At 34.1% G+C, this 19032-nt stretch overlaps 1 protein-coding gene across 2 annotated transcripts in view; it reads left to right on the forward strand.

Moving 5' to 3' along the window:
* Nucleotides 1-19017, forward strand: part of LOC119634853 — a 61596-nt gene extending 42579 nt beyond the window's left edge. Inside the window, exons 2-11 of one of the 2 annotated variants that reach the window (XM_038029260.1) lie at nt 14638-14922; nt 15687-15765; nt 15832-15958; nt 16066-16196; nt 16739-16911; nt 16977-17183; nt 17278-17659; nt 17733-17943; nt 18034-18468; nt 18545-19017. In XM_038029260.1, the coding sequence (XP_037885188.1) occupies nt 15909-15958; nt 16066-16196; nt 16739-16911; nt 16977-17183; nt 17278-17659; nt 17733-17943; nt 18034-18468; nt 18545-19013 (2058 nt within the window). In that variant the 5' untranslated portion in view covers nt 14638-14922; nt 15687-15765; nt 15832-15908 and the 3' untranslated portion in view covers nt 19014-19017. Of the gene's footprint in view, nt 1-14637; nt 14923-15686; nt 15766-15831; nt 15959-16052; nt 16197-16738; nt 16912-16976; nt 17184-17277; nt 17660-17732; nt 17944-18033; nt 18469-18544 lie in introns of both variants that reach the window. The other variant, XM_038029259.1, reaches the window with a different exon arrangement.
* The last annotated feature ends 15 nt before the right edge of the window (nt 19018-19032 follow it).

Below are 19032 nucleotides of genomic sequence, written 5' to 3' on the forward strand. Positions count from 1 at the left end.
CAAAACCTTGATTTTGTTATTGACACTCCTCTTGAAATGATGATTACACACAAGTTTAATTTTCTGCGTAATTTGAGGACGACCTACATTATAATTCATGCCACGTGCATGTATTATGCACTCAGTGCTACACCTTTAGCGTAGTTTTGAAGTTTAAACAACTGCATAGAAGTTTTTTACCTAAACTTGACAAAACAAAGAAAAGATCATTTTCTTTACCTTTCCTTGCAAATTTTTAGTCGAAAATTTGCAGTCAAACTTTTCACTTAGATATCCTTGCACTTCTCTCTTTCTCTTACTTGCATGCGAAATCACTTACGTATAACAATAGCAACCGAATTAAGCGATGGATTATCATCTCGAAACTTTGACCTATCCAAAACTTATTCTTCATTTGCATATTACCTGGAAAATTTGATATATTAGTTTGGGGAAAAAGAAATCCATTATTTTTTCTCGTAAAGTATCGATCAAACAATTTCCAATTTATGCTCGTTGGAAAGGTGATATTTCGCAGTAAAAAAAATTCTTTTGCTGTTTTTTGTTCGGTGCATTCAGTTGTAAGTTACAGCGTGTTAAAAAATGGAAGTGAACAAAGAGAAAATTCGGTAAATTCGGAGAGATAGACCCATTTCTTAAAGGGATGGTGACTGGAGATGAGAAATGGATTACATACGATAAACCTGTGCGAAAACGATCGTGGTCAAAGAGCGGTGAAGCACCTCAAACGGCCAGAGAGGTTTTGCTATGCATTTGGTGGGACTGGAAGGGGATTATTTATTATGAGTTGCTTCCATATGGCTAAACGCTAAATTCTGATCTCTACTGTCAACAACTGAACAGTTTGAAGATAGCGATTGACTAGAAACGGCCAGAAGTGGCCAACAGGAGAGGTGTCGTGTTCCACCAGGACAACGCTAGCCCACACACATCTACAGTGACTCGCCAGAAACTTCGGGAGCTTGATTGGGAAGTTTTAATGCATCCGCCATACAGTCCGGACTTGGCACCAAGCGATTATCATCTTTTTCTTGCATTGCAAAATTTCTTTAATGATCAAAAATTTGAATCTAGGGAGGATTGTGAAAATCGACTATTGGAGTTTTTTGCAAATAGAGGCCAGGACTTCTATGAGAGAGGCATTTTAAAGTTACCTTTAAAATGGCAACAAATCATACAACAAAACGGTGCATATTTCACCCAAATCGGACAATCCGAAGCGTGTTAAATAAAGTCCTGAAGTTCATATAAAAATAATGGATTTCTTTTTCCCCAAACTAATATATATATAATTATTTTATTTAGAGTAAATTTATGAAAACGAAAATTTCAAAAGCATCCAAATAATCAATGACAAGAGCTGTTTATCGATTAAGGAATAATATTTTAAATGAAAATACTTGAATAAGAATGAAGTGAAGTAAAATGCAGAGATCATGTATTTTCCAACACTGACCTCTACAAAATCTCTTCACTTTACCATTATTATCTAAGCATTTCTCGGTCCAAAAATAAACATAAGAAATGTTTACCTCTTTCATTGTGTAGAAAACATGTTTATCTCTCAATATTCTTCAAGGATGTACTTTAATTCGTATCATGAGTGATATATACCTGCAGGTGAGTATGTTTGATTGAATATTTCAAAGCTATTTTAACCAAAACAAATAAGAGAATTATATTCAGTCATAAGCGAATTTTTTACACTCATTGCCGTTATCATAAAAAAGGCAAAATAAGTAAAAGAACTACATTTTTATGCTTTATAGTTTAGAGTGGGCGTGATTGAATTTTTCTGTTTTCAAAATAAAAGGTTTTGAACCGTATGCGTAACGGCGTTGTAGGCGTGTCCTCTCAAATTCTTTTGCCAATTTGTAGGCGGTATCTTAATTTTCGCTAACAGGAGAATGTTTACCACAAATACTAGACAGTTGTGCAGACAGACAGATGGACAGACTATATACTTTGCGGAGTTTATGAAGCTTGTTCTTGCGCTTTATAAACGTATTTGAAAAAAACATTCAGTTTTAATAGTCTATAATAACGAGTAGGCGTGGTCAATGCGGGCGTGTCCTCCGACGGATTCGGTCCATTTTTAATACTAACAAGCATACAAAAACTTTCAATATTCTTGCCAAATTTGAAGTCAATAGCTTCATGCTTGCGAGCAGGACAATGTTTACAATAGACATTGCACAGATGGACAGACGAACAGACGGACATGCCGAAATCGATTTAGAATTTGATGCTGATGAAGAACATATAGACTTTGTAGCGTTTCCGATGGGGTCTTCTGGGCGTTGCAAACGTTTTGACAAAATGAATATACCGCTCATCCTGCGACGATGGATATGAAAATGAATTTTCTATAGAAATTGTAATTTCTGCATCACAAAACGTATATAAATGTTCATATTTCATGCTCTCATGCTTAAACGTTAAAAGAGCATCGTTGCAGTTTGCACAGTAAATGTAAAATCATCAGCATATATCTTGCTTCTGTATATTTACAATGTGATAATGTACTCATTAATATGTTCAAGGAGCAGTTTAAAAGCTACTTGAAACTTTTTCGCAAAAACTTGAAATTTTTAATTAAAATTATTTGATTATGATGAACGGTCGGTCTCGCTTTCATTTATTAAAATAAAAAGATAGTAAAAAAAAAAAACAAAAAAAATACACAATGTGTGTCTATTATATAGGATCTGCCATTGTAATACTGCATCGATAGAGCACACGGCCGCAGATCCTTCATGGTGAGGAACTGATGGTGAGGAACTCATGGTGATTTAGACTATCGCGCCAAATACTTGTGCCAGAAAAAATTGCCTACAAAGTAGTAACTGTTCGTACACCAATACAAAATTATAAATGACTGTTAATAACCGTGACAATCGACTGTCGATAGGTAAGGCAGGCAAAACAGGAAAAAAAAAAACGATTAATAGACTATCAGTCGGTAAAGTGTGTTAAGTTTTTATACCGTCAGAACGTGTAACTGTCATTGCGTTGGCATTTGACAAATAAAATGGAGAATATTTTCATATTCGCATTCGCTGTGCATTTGCTGATTGGACGGTGAAAATGAATGAAAGAAATGTTGATTTTTTTTTTTTTTTTTTAAAGAAAGTTATTCTGAACAATAACATTCATTTGCATTTGCTGGTTTGGTATAAATGCAGGAAGCCGAGTTCGGGTTTAGGGCTCAAGTTTTGCCAACACAATTGTCACATTAACGAAACATTTGTAGTTTTCTACGTTTGTGTGATATCAGTGTCAGGTTTTTTTATTAATTGCCTATGCGTATAACTTCTCACACACAATTGTCTCGAATTTTTTTTTTATTTAAAATCTGAATGAACTGAGAGCTAATATCAATTTTTTGCGTTTAACAAACTTGAATAATTTCATGTTTTCAATAAACGATTCTTTCAACTGTTTGGCAATTTTTAGGACGTAAATGCTAATTACTAACGATTTCCTAATAAACACTGTTCCTTACCGCTTTAATAGGACATGAACAAATTTAATCAGTTAATGAGGAAAGAACAATTTAACTATCATCGTAGTATTAAGGCGCTGCAAAGGTAACTCCAGAGAAAGGCCAAGAAAAAAAGGAACCAATACCAATTAGGATTTTGTTTTGTTATTCATTTTACTGGATAAGATGTTAAATAAAAGCGAAAAGAAGTGCACCTTTGACACACTATGGTGCAATTCGTTTTCTAATCTAAATGATTGCTTATGGTGGTTAAACAAAATGAATACTAAAATTTCATTATGATTTCGGGTTTTGTTTGTGTTTACAAGAACGAAAGAATCAAATTGAAGCAACAAAGTGTTTTATGTAGACTCTCTCCCTCTCCCTGTCCATCAATCTCCCTCTCTTTACCTATGTCCAGATATCTTTGAAAATTAGCGAAACTCTTTTAGTGGCGTTAACGGACTAAATTCCTCCACTTCTTCGATGTTTTTGTCTTCACACCTGTTATTCTAATTGACCAGAATTAAGGAAACCATCTATGCTTTGCCACATTTTTCTTAATTGATGTAGTCTTAAATTTGCAGCCAAAGGTTTAATTTGTAAGATTTAGTATTAGTTAGCATATATTAATGTTTATATTGTCAAAGAGCAATAAAAAATCTTTATTCTACATTTCATTCAAAATGTAACATGAAAAAATCATCTTTAAGAATATCTCAAGCAACAAAAAACATATATAAAGTTTTTTTATAACAATATGAGTAAATATGTAACAACTTACCTTTTAAAAGACTGCGTTAACATGTATTTATATATACAAAAGCTTGACGGATGTATTTATATGTAGCGAAGTAAACAAAAACGAAAACATAATACGTATCTACGAACATACAAACATTGTGATCGTTTGCGATACAATTTCTAATGAGATTTTTAGAAAAGACTTAATTGGCACAACAACAATAGTTACTACCACAATACCAAAAACTATCAATCAGTTTTAATGTAATATAACGAAATCACTTTTCTAGCGGACAGACGTTGCGCCAAGAACAGTTGTGTTACCTATGAATTTATTGTTACATTTCAAAGAACAATTTTAACATCATAAGCAGACTTTCACCTTTCTTAAGCCTTTTCCACAAAAATGTTCAAATAATCACTTTTTTATGTCCATTACAATTAAAAATTATTTTGCTTTATCGACAACAATTACGATTTTGCACGAATAACTATTACGCGAACGGCCTTACCTACATCAGTTGTCTTGTTAACGACACACTTGTACGTTCGTATGTTTGCATAACATCAACGTTTGCTTTGCAAAGCATTGAAAATTTTTTTGCCACGTGCTCCGAAGAATATCTTTTAACATAACCGAAATATACACGACTCCACACGATTGTCTCCATTTTCTTTTTTTTTTCATAAATTTTCACTAAATTTTACTTGCTTATAAAACGAATAGACTGAAATGTTACATTTTTCCTTTTTTCCGATTTAAACCCGACATAAATTTTTATTTTCCATTTATTATTATTTATTTACCATTCGTATAACAAAATTTTAAGAACTTACTTAATAAACATTTGCTTAAAACGTCCCGCAATTATTTCACACACCCTTCACATGTCCTCTGCAAATAAGAACTAATTAGTAATAATAAAGTGTTAGAAACACTTACTCCTGCCTATTCGTTGATACGCAATTTACAGAATTCTATTATGTTTTTGGCGAGAAGAGAACAAATTCATCGATATCGCAGTATTATTGCAACTCATTAGTAACTGCATAGAAGCGGGCAGAGAGGAAAGAGATGATTAGGAATTAAGATTTCTTTTTTTCTCTCTATTTTCAATGCATTGAAGGAGATCATAAAACGATAAGTCACAAATGCTTGCGTGCATAATTTGTTAAAGAAATCAATTGTTTGAATTTTGATCTGATAGTATGTGTATATTAAATGCCGGCATCCTTACTAACGAAAATAATTACAATTAAAAAATTATTATTGAAAACCATTCCCTGCCCTAACACGAACTTTGATTTGTACTACACTACATATATGCGTATGTTCCAAATAGAAATTATTATCGTAGCATTAACGAGTCTCTTTTATTGTGAAAACACCGAACTCACTCAATATGTAACGAGTAATAATATTTCACACTCAAAATAAAACCAAATAAAATTTTATCTCTTAAGATTTTAATAATTTTTGCTGCTTTAATTGAAATAAACTTTTGTACATTTTCTTCATAATGATTCATAACTGTTTTCTTATATTTTTTCACATATATCTTCTAACACTTTGTAATAATTTTATTATATTCGTTTAAGAAATTTTTAAGTTGCTTGAAAGAAGTTTCACATATCTTCTTTGCTTTAGTCATAATTGAGAACTTATTTTCTAACAGCAGAGTTTGTGTGTGTGTGTGTGTGTTTAGCTTTAATAAAATTTGCCCTAAATGAGTACACAAAATACATTGTTATTATATGGTATACGAATTGCTCTTTAAAAAGGGACAACACAAAGAGAAGATCTGTAATTAAAGTAGTATCAGGAAAGTTTTTTGTTTTTACTTTCCTAGCAATGTTAAGGAGCGGAAGATGAAGGTAAAAGAATGCCTTTAATGCCTTTATATTCATATATGAGAATAATACTTTTTCGCACAAATACACATATATAATTTCTTATAAGATTAGAGATGCTCTATGTTATTTAATAGTACAAGAAACAAAATATAATTTAAATATGTACAATCAATGTTGATTGGCCAATTAGTTAGGGGCAGGACAATGTAAAAAAAAATACAAATTATAATAATCATTTTCATACTGGGCATTCAGTCAGTTTATAGAAAAGATAATCAGGACTTTTTTCGGCGCAAACGAATTACTTCGTTTTGAACTCATTTTAGATATTACATGTCGACATACATCGGCCTATTACAAGAACTCCGAACATAATTAACAAAATTAGTTACGCTCGTCAGACAAACTCAAATTGTGAATACAAGCAAAATGAGGTAGCTAAGGGTATCCTTAGAATAATTTGGAAGTGGGTTTAAAATATGACAAGCTTGTAATCGTCGTAAAGATTAAGCAATTACGGGAAAAAGCATTACTAAGATAAGAAGGTGAAATTTCCATTATAGAGAAAAATTCACATAAAAAAAAACAAAAAGTAGACGAAGAAGCTTTTCAACCCCAATAAGTGACAGTGCCGGGTTGGCAGTATGTTATTACATCATACTTTGTGGAAAATGAACATGGGCGTACATGTGAAAGGGAAGAGATGAGCTACCGAAAAAAATGAATCAACTTTTTTCGCCTGAAACTAATGGACGCTTTTTTCAATTATTTTCCGCAGGAAGGTACCATTTGGCATAGTTCATATTTCAATTGCATTTGGTGTATGGCCGGCGTATGTTTAGCATGCGCTCGCCCGGTAAAGGCATAACATTTACCGATCAGGCATATACCCTCCAGGCTATGGCCACTCCATACGTCTGTCTTCAGCCATCAGCGTGTTTCACACCACTCGTGATTAAACGCAAACTTGATGGAATTGATACTGAAAGGGTATTCATTGCAGCGAAAGAGAAAAACTCATGGGTCTATTGGCCCATAGAAGCTAGTTATTAAGCGATATCTAGTCAATCGGGAACAAATAAATGAATTTTTCACAGCAATAAGAATTCAAATAAAGTAATTTTAGAATTATGAACATTAAAGTTTGAGAAAAATAATGAGACATAAATATTTTTTTAATCATAATTTATTTTTTTAATCTTTACATAACAAACACTTATCTCCGCATTGACTTTTGTTTGTACATCAATTTGAATTTGAATATCCTGTGCTATAATATATTATATAAATATGTAATTAATATTTATATAAGTGTGTCATTTAATGTAAGCATTATGAAGTTTGCAATTTATACTTTAATTTAAACAAGTAATAAAATTATATTCGGTCGGGATCGAATCTTTTTATACCCATCACCGTTATCCTAAATAAGACAAAGAAAGCTTTATAATATGCTGAGGGCGAGACTGATTTTTTTATTTTCAAAATAAACATTTTTGTCGCATAAGCATGTGGGCGTCATAGGCGTGTGCTTTGAAAACGGGTAGCTCGCTTTCAAATTTCTTTGTGAGTTTATAGGCGATATATCCTTTTTTTTGCGAACGGGAGAATGTTTACCACCGAGACTACACAATTAAACGGACAAACAGATATTCAAACGAACTGACGGTTATTCTCAGGTGCATTCCAAATTTGAACCTAACCAAAATGTAATTTTGATACACTACAATATTTGGTAGGTGTAGTCGACCTTTCAAAATTTTTATAATGCCACTACAGCATTGCCCATAGACTATGCATTGCAATTTTTGATTTGGCCAATTGTCAATATCGACTTATATGCAAGAGCTTCCAATGTTTATAGCCTCAAGAGAATGTTTACAACGGACAAATGGACAACCAGACAAACGGATATGCTCAAATCGAATCAAATTTTGATGCTGATCAAGAATATATATACTTTTTGGAATCTGTGCAGCTTTCTACTGGGCCGTTGCAAACGTTTTGGCAAAACAAACATACACATCACCCTTCGGGTGTTAGGTATAAAAATAATGCGGCTACACAATTGCGGTTCCTGTATGACTCTGGCGTTAAGCGTTATACCTAATTTTACATTACATTAATGACGGTACGACATGACAAGAACGAAACTATATTTGTACAGGTATGCGTGCGTTCATGTGATAAGTTTACATACATATACATATTTGATAAACACAATTGATATTCAAACAGAAAGCCACAGTAAAATATGAGGTTACAAACAAATCCAATCATCCTTACAACATAAATTAAACTCCTAGACCTTTTCAACCCTTTCATATTTTAACCTCATAGATAAATATGTCCGTTTGTTTATTCGTATATACATACATAAGAGTAAATTGTTATCTTGCATAAATGAAAATAACCACAACAATATGCTATTGTTGACATTTCAGATCTATTTATGCTTAGAACAGAAGTGATTCTGTCTTATGGCTTTTGATTTTTACTGTCTTATGGTTAATGTTTTACAATGTTACAAAAAAAAAAAAAAGAAATGAACGGAGTAAGAAAACTACATTCGTTTTAAGATGACTATATGATACTACTACCTTCGTGGATGCATAAAACACAATGTTTGCTCATAATTACCTAACTTTAGCTGTGCGTCTAGTCTGTGTGCTAAGCATCGTCTTTTATATAAATTTTTGCAGCTATGAGAGTTCTGACGAAAGACGACAAACAATTTCGATTCTTGTAAATATCTTACAACCATTGTCTTGGTGATCTATCAATAACTGCTATATAAAGCTTGAGTTTTATCTATTCGCCAGTAGGCGAGACGGATTGCCATAAGAACATAGGTATATCGAATTAAAATCTTTCATATATCGGTGCTGCCTAATTTCTTATGTTACAGACCAAAGTAATAAATCAAATATTAAATAGTAGGAGGAAAGTAACATGGTGACCGTTGTATGGACAAATAATAGCTAAAGCCGCGGAACACACAGATTGATCTCATTAAAAATCACAAGATCTAATAAATTCTCATTGGAATCATAATATATAAAGTGTTCTAGACATCACTTAGCTGATATGAATATAATTCAAAAATCTACGCAAAAAAATCTTGTGAATAAACCGTGAATTGACGTGGAATAGCCTAAGTTTTCTTCTTTTTCCCAAGAGAGAAAAGGTGAATCAAGTCACCTAAAATCAGCAAGCTCAATAAACTCACTTACGAACTTCGGCTATAAGTGTCATTAGCGAGCTATGTACAACAATAAAATTCCGCTTCCTATTCTAACAAATGGTTCTCGTAAACACCTCATAATGCGAGGGGAGAATTTTAGCTTTACCGAGCTCTGTCTTTAAGTAGATTTCAGCGAAAAGTAACATATAATGCACACAACCGATGGAACTTCAAATGGTATCATGTAACTTGATATTGAATTGTGTAACATTTTGAAGAAGCACTAATAGCTTACTCGTCAGATGATTTAGTTTTTTGAGCGAGCAGGCGCCAAGAATATGGGCATGCAGTATTTCTCAAAAACTTTTCTAACGATCAAAGACCCGAGCATACGAACATGTTCATACGGCTATTTTAGGCAGACCACAGCCACCAGTGAACACCCACAATAGGCCAGTCTCGCTATCTGTCCGAACCTAAAATATTGCTTTAGGGACTCCTCACTCCAGTGGTGCCAGGAATAAAAAGAATCGAAAATAATGAAATGACAGAGAGAGAGAAAGAAAGAGAGATGAATCGAAAATGTTTTCCTCCAAAATTCGTAAAGAAGTATTTATCTGTATGCTCGCTTATGTAAGGAAATCATATTTCGCCCTTTATATGAAATTCATTTGTTGTAAGTTGATTAAGCGTATATGTCGGTGACGTTGTAATCACACACGCACATATATATATGTAGATATATTTATATATTTAGACCATTACGACCACATATGCACATATTGTAACTACCACAATACAATTAAGTGCATCGTCGTTGAGTAGTGAGTGAAAACTTGTCATTTTCAATGTCTTCTGTGTTTATCCGGTTTTGCGTGCACAAAACACAACCGAGCGGAATATAATCGAGAGAATATTAAGGGTGAAGGGGAAAAGCCTTTAAGCTAAATGCCAAAATCTTGTTAAATATTATTTGTGCTCATCAAGCAGAAATGTGTGGGAATTGATTACAAGATACAAATAATTCTAAACGCACACATACCCACTAACTAAATGCTTAACCATACATACAAAGGAAGCTTCCTTCGAAGCATAAGCATACGTTCAGGCAAAGAAAAAGAAAATTGTACCCCTTTTCACACAAGTTTACAGTTTTGAATGCGGTGAACATATTACGGATAACTTAAATAAAATTTTATGCTTGTTTGTGGTTTTTAAGCAAACATAAAATATTTAAACACATTTTAAGCGTAAACCGTAAGCTATAAATCAAACTATAATAATTTCCGTACAAAATTTTGGTTAAGTCTATGAATGACATAAACATACGTCCGAGAATAGGAAATAATTTTATTTGCCTGATTTTAACACCAATTCCCGATTGATTAATTTACAAGAATTTTTCCGGCAAATTGATATGCGAAGGGTTACATATATTGCATTTTACAGTCATTCGTTCGTTCATTTGTCGAACGATAATATTTGTGAGTAAAGTCTTCAAGTTGTTCAAGAAATTAAATTTAAAATTTTATTTCATTTTAAAGTAAAAGTACATTTATTTGTTTCTTTTCTTCTTGCGTGCCAGCACATGATTAGAAACACTCGTTTGAGTGTGTTTGCCAACAGATTCATTAGCATAATGGCCGAGTTTTATAGTTTTCTTATTGTTTTTTTTTTTTTTTTTTTTTTTGAAATGAAGTGTCATTAAAACTTAGTTATCTAAGGATAATATTATCCATTCCTTTGAATACCTTTTTTCACGGGAACACAATTACCATTAAATAAAATTATGCAATTTAGTCAGCAATTATGTAATCTTTTTATAATAAATGGAAAGTAAGGAGAAAATACTCATTCACCTGCTGTGCATAGTGACGATTCAAATTTTGTGAAAAAGCTTTGATAAGTGCTTTCAAGTTGAACTTGACTTGGACTCGTAGCTCTTTAAGAAGTCGAAGCACTATTCGGTCAAACAATAAGTCATCGATTGAAGTCCATGTTAATCGGAAGGAATAATGTCCGGTGGAAACACAGCGAAGAGATGAGAAAATTCGAAGTTAGCAATGTGAACATTTCCATATGATGTAGTTTGTACTGAAAAGTCACGATATCTTGACTCTTTGCATTCATCAGCCAACACTTGGCTGGTTGGAGCCAAACCATAATATACCATGCTTGCCTGTCCTGAGAAGCATATTTATCATTAGTCACTCTCTGTGTCTCTTTCTCTCTTTCTATCTCTCTCTCTCTCTCTCTCTCTCTCTCCCTAACCATTCCTTTCTCGCTCCTCACTCTCTCTCTCGCTCCATCGCCCTCTCTCTTTCCCCGCTTTGTCTCCTGTTATCACTCTCTCTCTCACTCTCTCTCTCTTTCTTTCTTTCTTTCTTTCTTTCTCTCTCTCTCTCTCTCTCTCTCTCTCTCTTCCTAACCATTCCTTTCTCGCTCCTCACTCTCTCTCTCGCTCCATCGCCCTCTCTCTTTCCCCGCTTTGTCTCCTGTTATCACTCTCTCTCTCACTCTCTCTCTCTTTCTTTCTTTCTTTCTTTCTTTCTTTCTTTCTCTCTCTCTCTCTCTCTCTCTTTCTCTCTTTCTCTCTTTCTCTCTCTCTCTCTCTCTTTCTCTCTTTCTCTCTTTCTCTCTCTTTCTTTCTCTTTCTCTCTCTTTCTCTCTTTCTCTCTTTCTCTCGCTCCCCCTGTTTGTCTCTATCTATCTATTTGTTTTTTCTGCTTTCTATATTCAGCTCAGTCAAAAAGTACGTTAGATATATTCACGCCATTGCCACTCTATATATCTTCCAATCTTACTATATTTCTAGTCGGCGTAATGCTGGCCATATGTTTAATCACTATTGAATCAATGTTGTTCTATCTCTAGAAGTCATCGTCACTTTAAGAGACAATCGGTACAAAAAGCAAAAAGTTCACGTTAAAGTCTTCTAAAAAAAAAAAAAAAGGAGAAAAAAACTTTTTAAATTAATGACACTTTAAACACATCTTTAATCGGTTAGATGATTTAACCGTATAACCGTGTCACTTACTCAAAAATGTTGTTCATCAGAATTCGTCTTGGAGATAATTTTCTATTTTTAGATTAATATTTCACCTATGTTGATATATAAATGATATATACGTATAAATGTCCTAAAGTCAGCTAGGACAATGTTGACCACATACATCTACACGCTCATTATATATGTTCATACACAAAAATAAATAGAAATTCAAGTGCACATACATAAAACACACGCATCTCAACATGAGAAGAGTTTAACTTGCTGACGAAACAGACAAAGGATGTCAGAGACATGTTGGAGTTGTGAATTGTAACCCAAAAGTGAAGCGGATTACAAGCAGTCTTAAAGTAAGAACTTTCATTTGTCTTCAGTAATGTTACTTCATCACTTGATTCCTTGTAGCTGCCCACTGCTCAAGCATATATACATTTGCGTGTGTGCGTGTGTGCGTGTGTGTTTTTGTGTGTATTTTTACATTATGTCATATCTTTTGTCACGTTATTACATTATAATAAATGGCTTTTGTGCATTTGCGCTGAAATCCGTAATGAACCATATGAACCTTTTTCTAGATTGACCCTTCACTTGAACAAAGAAGAATTACATTTGCGCGTTTATGAGCAGGATCTCTTATCATCATCATCATCATCATCATCATCATCATCATCATCATTATAATATGATGCATTAGGGTTTTATTTCCAAACGGTAATTCGTTCCTAATGTCAAAGAACCTAAAGCCAATTTATTGTTTCATTATTTCTTCGCATTGTAAGTCACAAATAATTTAAAATATTATTTACGGTTAAGACGAAGCATTTATTCGTCCCGGTCAATTTACTGGAAGCCAAAGACCACTATTAATAGTTTGTGGAAAAAGTACCAGAAAAATTTTAAATGTTTAAAAAAATATGCGAAGTGTACGGTGAGAGTGCTCTGAGCGAACGAAAGAAGCAGCAGTGCGGTGTCAATGATGCACTTCACTTTGCTCGGCTACATACTGAAAAAGTCGTTAAAATTTTGCAACCGATGAAACAAGACCGATACGGAAACTGTCTGGAGATAACGGAGGCGCTAAACACCAACCACACGGCAGTTTTGAATCATTTGAAAAGAGCAGGCTACAAAAAGGAGCTCAAAAGAAGTCAGAAAAACCGCGAAAACCTTTTACATCACCCATTATAATAAGGTATTTGAGCATTTGTCAACATAAACCCATCGAACCGTAGCCTAGTGAAGTTATTCGCGATTGTAAGTCTCAGCGAAATCCTTCGTCATCTGCGGGGAAGTCTCCCAAATACTTATGACGCAGCCACTATTAGTGATAAAAAATGTCTCATAAATGGTTTCAACTCTTCAAAAACGTTGATTTTGATACCGAAGACATCAGAAAAGAGCAAATTTTCAAAGACAGAGAACTCGAGGCATTTCTTCTTGAAGACTGGCGGCAAAAGCATGTGGAATTCACAAGATCTTTACGAGCGAATCTGTCAACCCACTCATAATGACTACAAATCATGGAAACGATTCAGAAGTAACGTAAAATGATATGTACCCTCGTACCTCGCATAGGGACTTCGCTCTGCCTTTTGTGAAAATCAACTTTGACTTTCATTCTCATTCAAGATCCTGAACAAATAAGGACAACAAGAAACGAGAAAATAATATTTATTCTAGCATTTAGAATCCCAGGAATAGCAATTGTCTTTTGACAGGCTATGCTTACATTCCTCTCAGAAAAATTATTATTACAATATTAATTATGTCGCTTCCGTTTCGAGAGAATCATAAAAGGTTTGTATCGTCTTGAGTAACATACAAGCTTTTCAATCCATTTAAATATTTTCTTTTTTTTTTTTTTTCATTAAACGAGAAGATTATTTTTTTCATTTCTTATTAAAAATTAGAATATCATCGTCATGGTGATATTTACATTCAAATGTAAGATGCAAAGGTATGCTTATGTACAAAAAATACGCATAAAACGTAATAAATGCTTAATTGTGACAGAAAATCTCATCTTTTCATTTTCTCTTTTTTTTTTTTCAAATTTATTTTAACTAAAATTAATTTCAAATCTAAACTGTTTGCATCTTGGCGTCGTTAGGGCTTTTTTATTACAATTACTAACGGGTAACAACGGTGATAATAACCGCTTTTTAATATTTGTAGTCCGTCGTAACCAAAGTAAAGCGGAGATGGTCAAGGCAAATAAACCAATCAAAAAAACATTTTAAAAATTTTAATAATTTTTTTAATAAAATGGGCGCAAAAGTCCACATGCCGTTCTTATGTAACGTTACTGCCTATATCCTTTCTGTTTGCTTATAGAAAACTATTAATTCCATTAAATTTTAGGGCAAGTCGAAAGCGCCACTTAAGGAGGATTGACGACGTATGAGGCCAATGCACGCGACTTTGCTGAGCTAGCTAGTTCGTGAGATGTGGGACATGTGTGACGATGGCCCGATTATTACAACTAGAAGAACACCACGTACTTACTCTTTGACAAATAAGCGGAAGAACGTAATCTAACCTACCGAACGAACATCCCTTGCGCCCCTGGGTCTTTCTATACCCTACCTGCCTATGGTCTCCTTCGACCCATGATGTCTACAGAACTTACAGAGCGTGAAAAAACAGGTATTATTAGAATTGCAACAAATGGACCCATAAATAGTACTGTTGATATTACCAATTACGCCAATTAATATTCATCGCGAAACCGTTCGAAGTATTTTAAGATCTAATGACCCTTTTCAGTACTTAACCTGTAAATGCAGTTTTCAATAAGAGAAATCTCAATTTTCGGTACCGTATATAGACTTTATTGGACTACTGTGTATTCCGTATAAGGGTCCCGAAACACATTTTTTCGTCTAAAATATGCCTCCAATGATTCCAATTGGAAACAATTTTTTGTTTTTGGTTTTACTATCTTTAGTGACCGGCATACAACCAGCTTGATCCCCCTGTAGAGTCGAATTTTTCCAGTGCATCAATACCAATCCTGAGATTGAGAGCGATCGAAAAATGATTAGGCATAGTAAAGAGCAAAATTGCCCAATTAGAGCACACATACAAACTAATTCGAAAAAAATCGTAAAGAGTTCCATATGTCAAAGTGTCAAGTATCCAAAATTCAGATTATGTTTCTTAATCGATCGGTATAACAAAAGCTGGGGTCTATCTTAAGCCCTTTCGTGTGTTACATACATGCGCACTAATTTAATATGTCCTCTCCTCCAAGTCATGTAGGGTATAAAAACATATAGATCGCATACACATAATAGAATTTGTTGTCAGTTTGTCTTCAATTTTGAAATGTTCACACATTTTTTTTTTTGATTGCATTAAATTTTTCATTGTTTTAGGTTTCATTTCTATTTTTTCATTTTTATATATAGCTGTAAAAAATCAAAAAATAAAAATAAATTTTTTATAAAAAATCAATTAAAAGTAATGGAAGGCATCGACGAAGAAAGAGTGAGTTCCGTTCGAAGCAAGACTTCAAATAATACTAACTAACTACTAATGCTACGTTATGTTTAGGTCAATTTAAATCTAAACGAAATTTGGAAGGCTTGCCGTAAAATCCAGGATGCTATATTTCGTTATGGTTTTGATATATGTGCCGAATTTTGCCCACACGATCCCAAGGGAAAGGGTTTAATATCAGGTAAAATGATAAATAATTGAAATTAAATTGAATTTTTCAGTTCTCTCTACACGTTTCTCTTAACTGACGTAAATTGACGATGCGACTTTTAAAGAATCTCTTTTCAGCGCTATTTTGGGTAAATACAAACGGATTATTGGTTTATCCGATTTCGAGCTAAGAGAAGTTACGGATTATTTTCGTCTAAGAGATGGTCGTGTAGTCTATAAGCAATTTTGTAAAGTAGTGTGTAGTGAAAGTAAGTTTTCATTTATCTCTTGCTATCTCTCTCTCGCTCTCTCGCTCTCTCTCTCTCTCTCTCTCTCTCTATTTTTATCTCTTTCTATCTCTTTCTATCTCTCTCTGTCGCTCGCTCTCTCTATCTCTCTATTTCTATCTCTTTCTATCTCTCTCTATCTCTCTCTGTCGCTCTATCTCCCTCCGTCTGTCAGTCTGCTTTTATCTCTATCCCTACCCCTCTCTCTCTATCTATATACCTCTCTATCTATATCTCTATCTATCTTATCTACCTGTCTGTGTCTCTCTATCCCTGTCTGTCTGTCTATCTCTCTCTCTCTCTCTCTCTCAATCCACCCTCTCTCTCTATCTATCTCTCTCTCTATCTATCTCTCTCTCTCTCTATCTCTCTCTATCTCTCTCTATCTCTCTCTATCTCTCTCTATCTCTATCTGTCTCTATCTCCCGCTCTATATCACTATTTCTCCCTCTCTCTTTATCTCTCTCTCTATCACCTTACTCGCACACATCATAAATTTCCAATGTTTTATCTATTCTGGCCAGATCATGATAAATTCCAAAAGAAAGATTTAGCCACTGGCTTGGAGTGGAATGATCCGATGCATGTTAATGTTATCCCAAGGCCAGAAGATCGGCGACAAATATGTTTGATTTTAATAAAAATTGCTTTAGTCAGTCATTTACCTTTAAAGCCATACTTTCAAGATTACGAACTGGTACGATTATCTTACCGTTTATTAACCTTTACAGCATATCTTATTAAATATATTTAATGCGATAGATTTCGAACAACGTAGGCACCGTAACTGTTTCGCATTTCTCCAGAGTTTTGCATTTCTTAAAAATTCCCGTTTCGGATAATGATTTCCTATTGCTATTGAAACGATATTTAAAAGACTCATATATGGTCAATTATGTCGCTTTCATTACGCATATTGAAAGCATTATCGAATATCTGAAACAAAGAAATCTTACCGATAATGCTCAGGTTAGTTTTTAACATATTCTTCATACTCTTTTTCTATATGAAAAATGATTTTTCTTCTTTCATCTTCGTCTTTTCCTTCTTCATTTTACTTAAGCAAATCGTAAAAGATTTTCCTGGTTGTATAATCGATTTGGAATTGCCGGAATTGCCACCCGTAGAGGGCACAAATATGGCTCAACGGATATTCAAAGATTATTGCGATCATCCCAAAGAAAATAGAACCGATTGCGATGTAGTCGTTTGCATTCAACATCAAGTGTATAAAAATCGCGTACGTATTAGGGAATTTCTTGAGGGTTTCGATCTTTTGCATACCGGCACAGTGACAATAAATCAATTTGAACGTGCTCTACATAACATGGGTGTGGGTAAATACATTACTCAACGTGATTTTCAATTATTATGTTACCGCTATCGAGATCCAATTGATACAAATCGTATCATGTGGCGTATTTTCGAAGACGAAGTTGATCGCGGTAAGTTCAGTTTAAATTGTACCAAGAATCATTTCTACCTCTGTCTTTTTTTTTTTGGTTTTTTTATCTACAGTTTTCACAATCAAGAGACTGGAAAAGACTCCATTAAAGCAGGTTGAATCACCGCCAAAGAATATAAAAGAAATGCCTCGTAGAGGCTCATTGGATTGGCAAGAAGTTAGTGAAAAAACGCGCGATCTTTGCGAGGAAGCGATTAGGAAAATTCAAATACGTATACGCAACCGCAGACTTCACTTGCATCCGTTCTTCAAGAATTATGATAAGTAAAGGCTCGGCCCAAAACCATCACAAATATCAAAGAAATATTGCTTTTTTTTTACTAATTTGTATTATTATAAATTTCTTTCTATTAGAATTAATTCCGGGCATATACACTGCCGACAAGCTAATCAAATTTTCACTACCAATGGTATTTTATTATCAAATGATGAGTTGAACGCTTTGATCGATCGGTATGGCAATGAGTTAGGTTTCAATTATACACGATTCCTGGAAGACGCCGATCCGGCCGAATATGCAATACCGAAATTGATGCCACCGGCCAGTTTGCAGGCAGCGTGTCTTTCATTTAAAAATAATGCCGCCGACACCGAAAACGAAGAGCACGTTATACAATTACTTACGAAGGCCAAACGACAGGCCACTGTCAAGAGTATACCGGTAATAGACTTTTTGCAAGACTTTGATCGTCATCGTGAAGGAGAAATTCTCGAAGTCGATTTCCGTCGTGGTATTGATAATGCCAACATTAAGATGACTCCTAAAGAAATGGACACTATATGCAAAATGTAAGTCGAGCAGTGTCCTTTAGCTTTGCACACATTATCTTATGTTATCGACTTGTTTTTTCAATTTTTTTTTTAGATTCCGTTCGCCAAAACGCGCCTGCTGTGTACTATATCGGGACTTTTGCAAAGCTCTTGATGAAATATTTGTACAAATCGAAACGGTTACCGGTGATAATGAGATTATCGCTGTACCTCTTGTACATTTAGCTAACTTGGATTGTGTGGAATGCTTTATGAACTTTGAGGAACGTACCATTTGCTCGCAAGCACTTATGAAGTTGGCACGTAAACCGGATGAGATCTCCAATTTAAGTTCGGTCTTTAAAGATTTCGATCGTGAAAATTGCGGTACCATACGTAAAAATCAATTAATACGCGGCCTAACGGTACGTGATATGCATTACATGATCAGTAGCCGTGAATTTGAAGCCGTTTTCAAATGCTTCGGTGTGCAACGTGGTCTTGATTTAGAATTCAATTATCGCGAATTCCTAAACATCTTAAGCATTATATACCGCAACGGTCAAACTAAACGAAATTATTAGTAAGTGTGTGTGTGTGTGT

The sequence above is a fragment of the Glossina fuscipes genome, unplaced genomic scaffold (genome assembly GCF_014805625.2).
Source record: "Glossina fuscipes isolate IAEA_lab_2018 unplaced genomic scaffold, Yale_Gfus_2 3, whole genome shotgun sequence".
Lineage (NCBI taxonomy): Eukaryota > Metazoa > Arthropoda > Insecta > Diptera > Glossinidae > Glossina > Glossina fuscipes.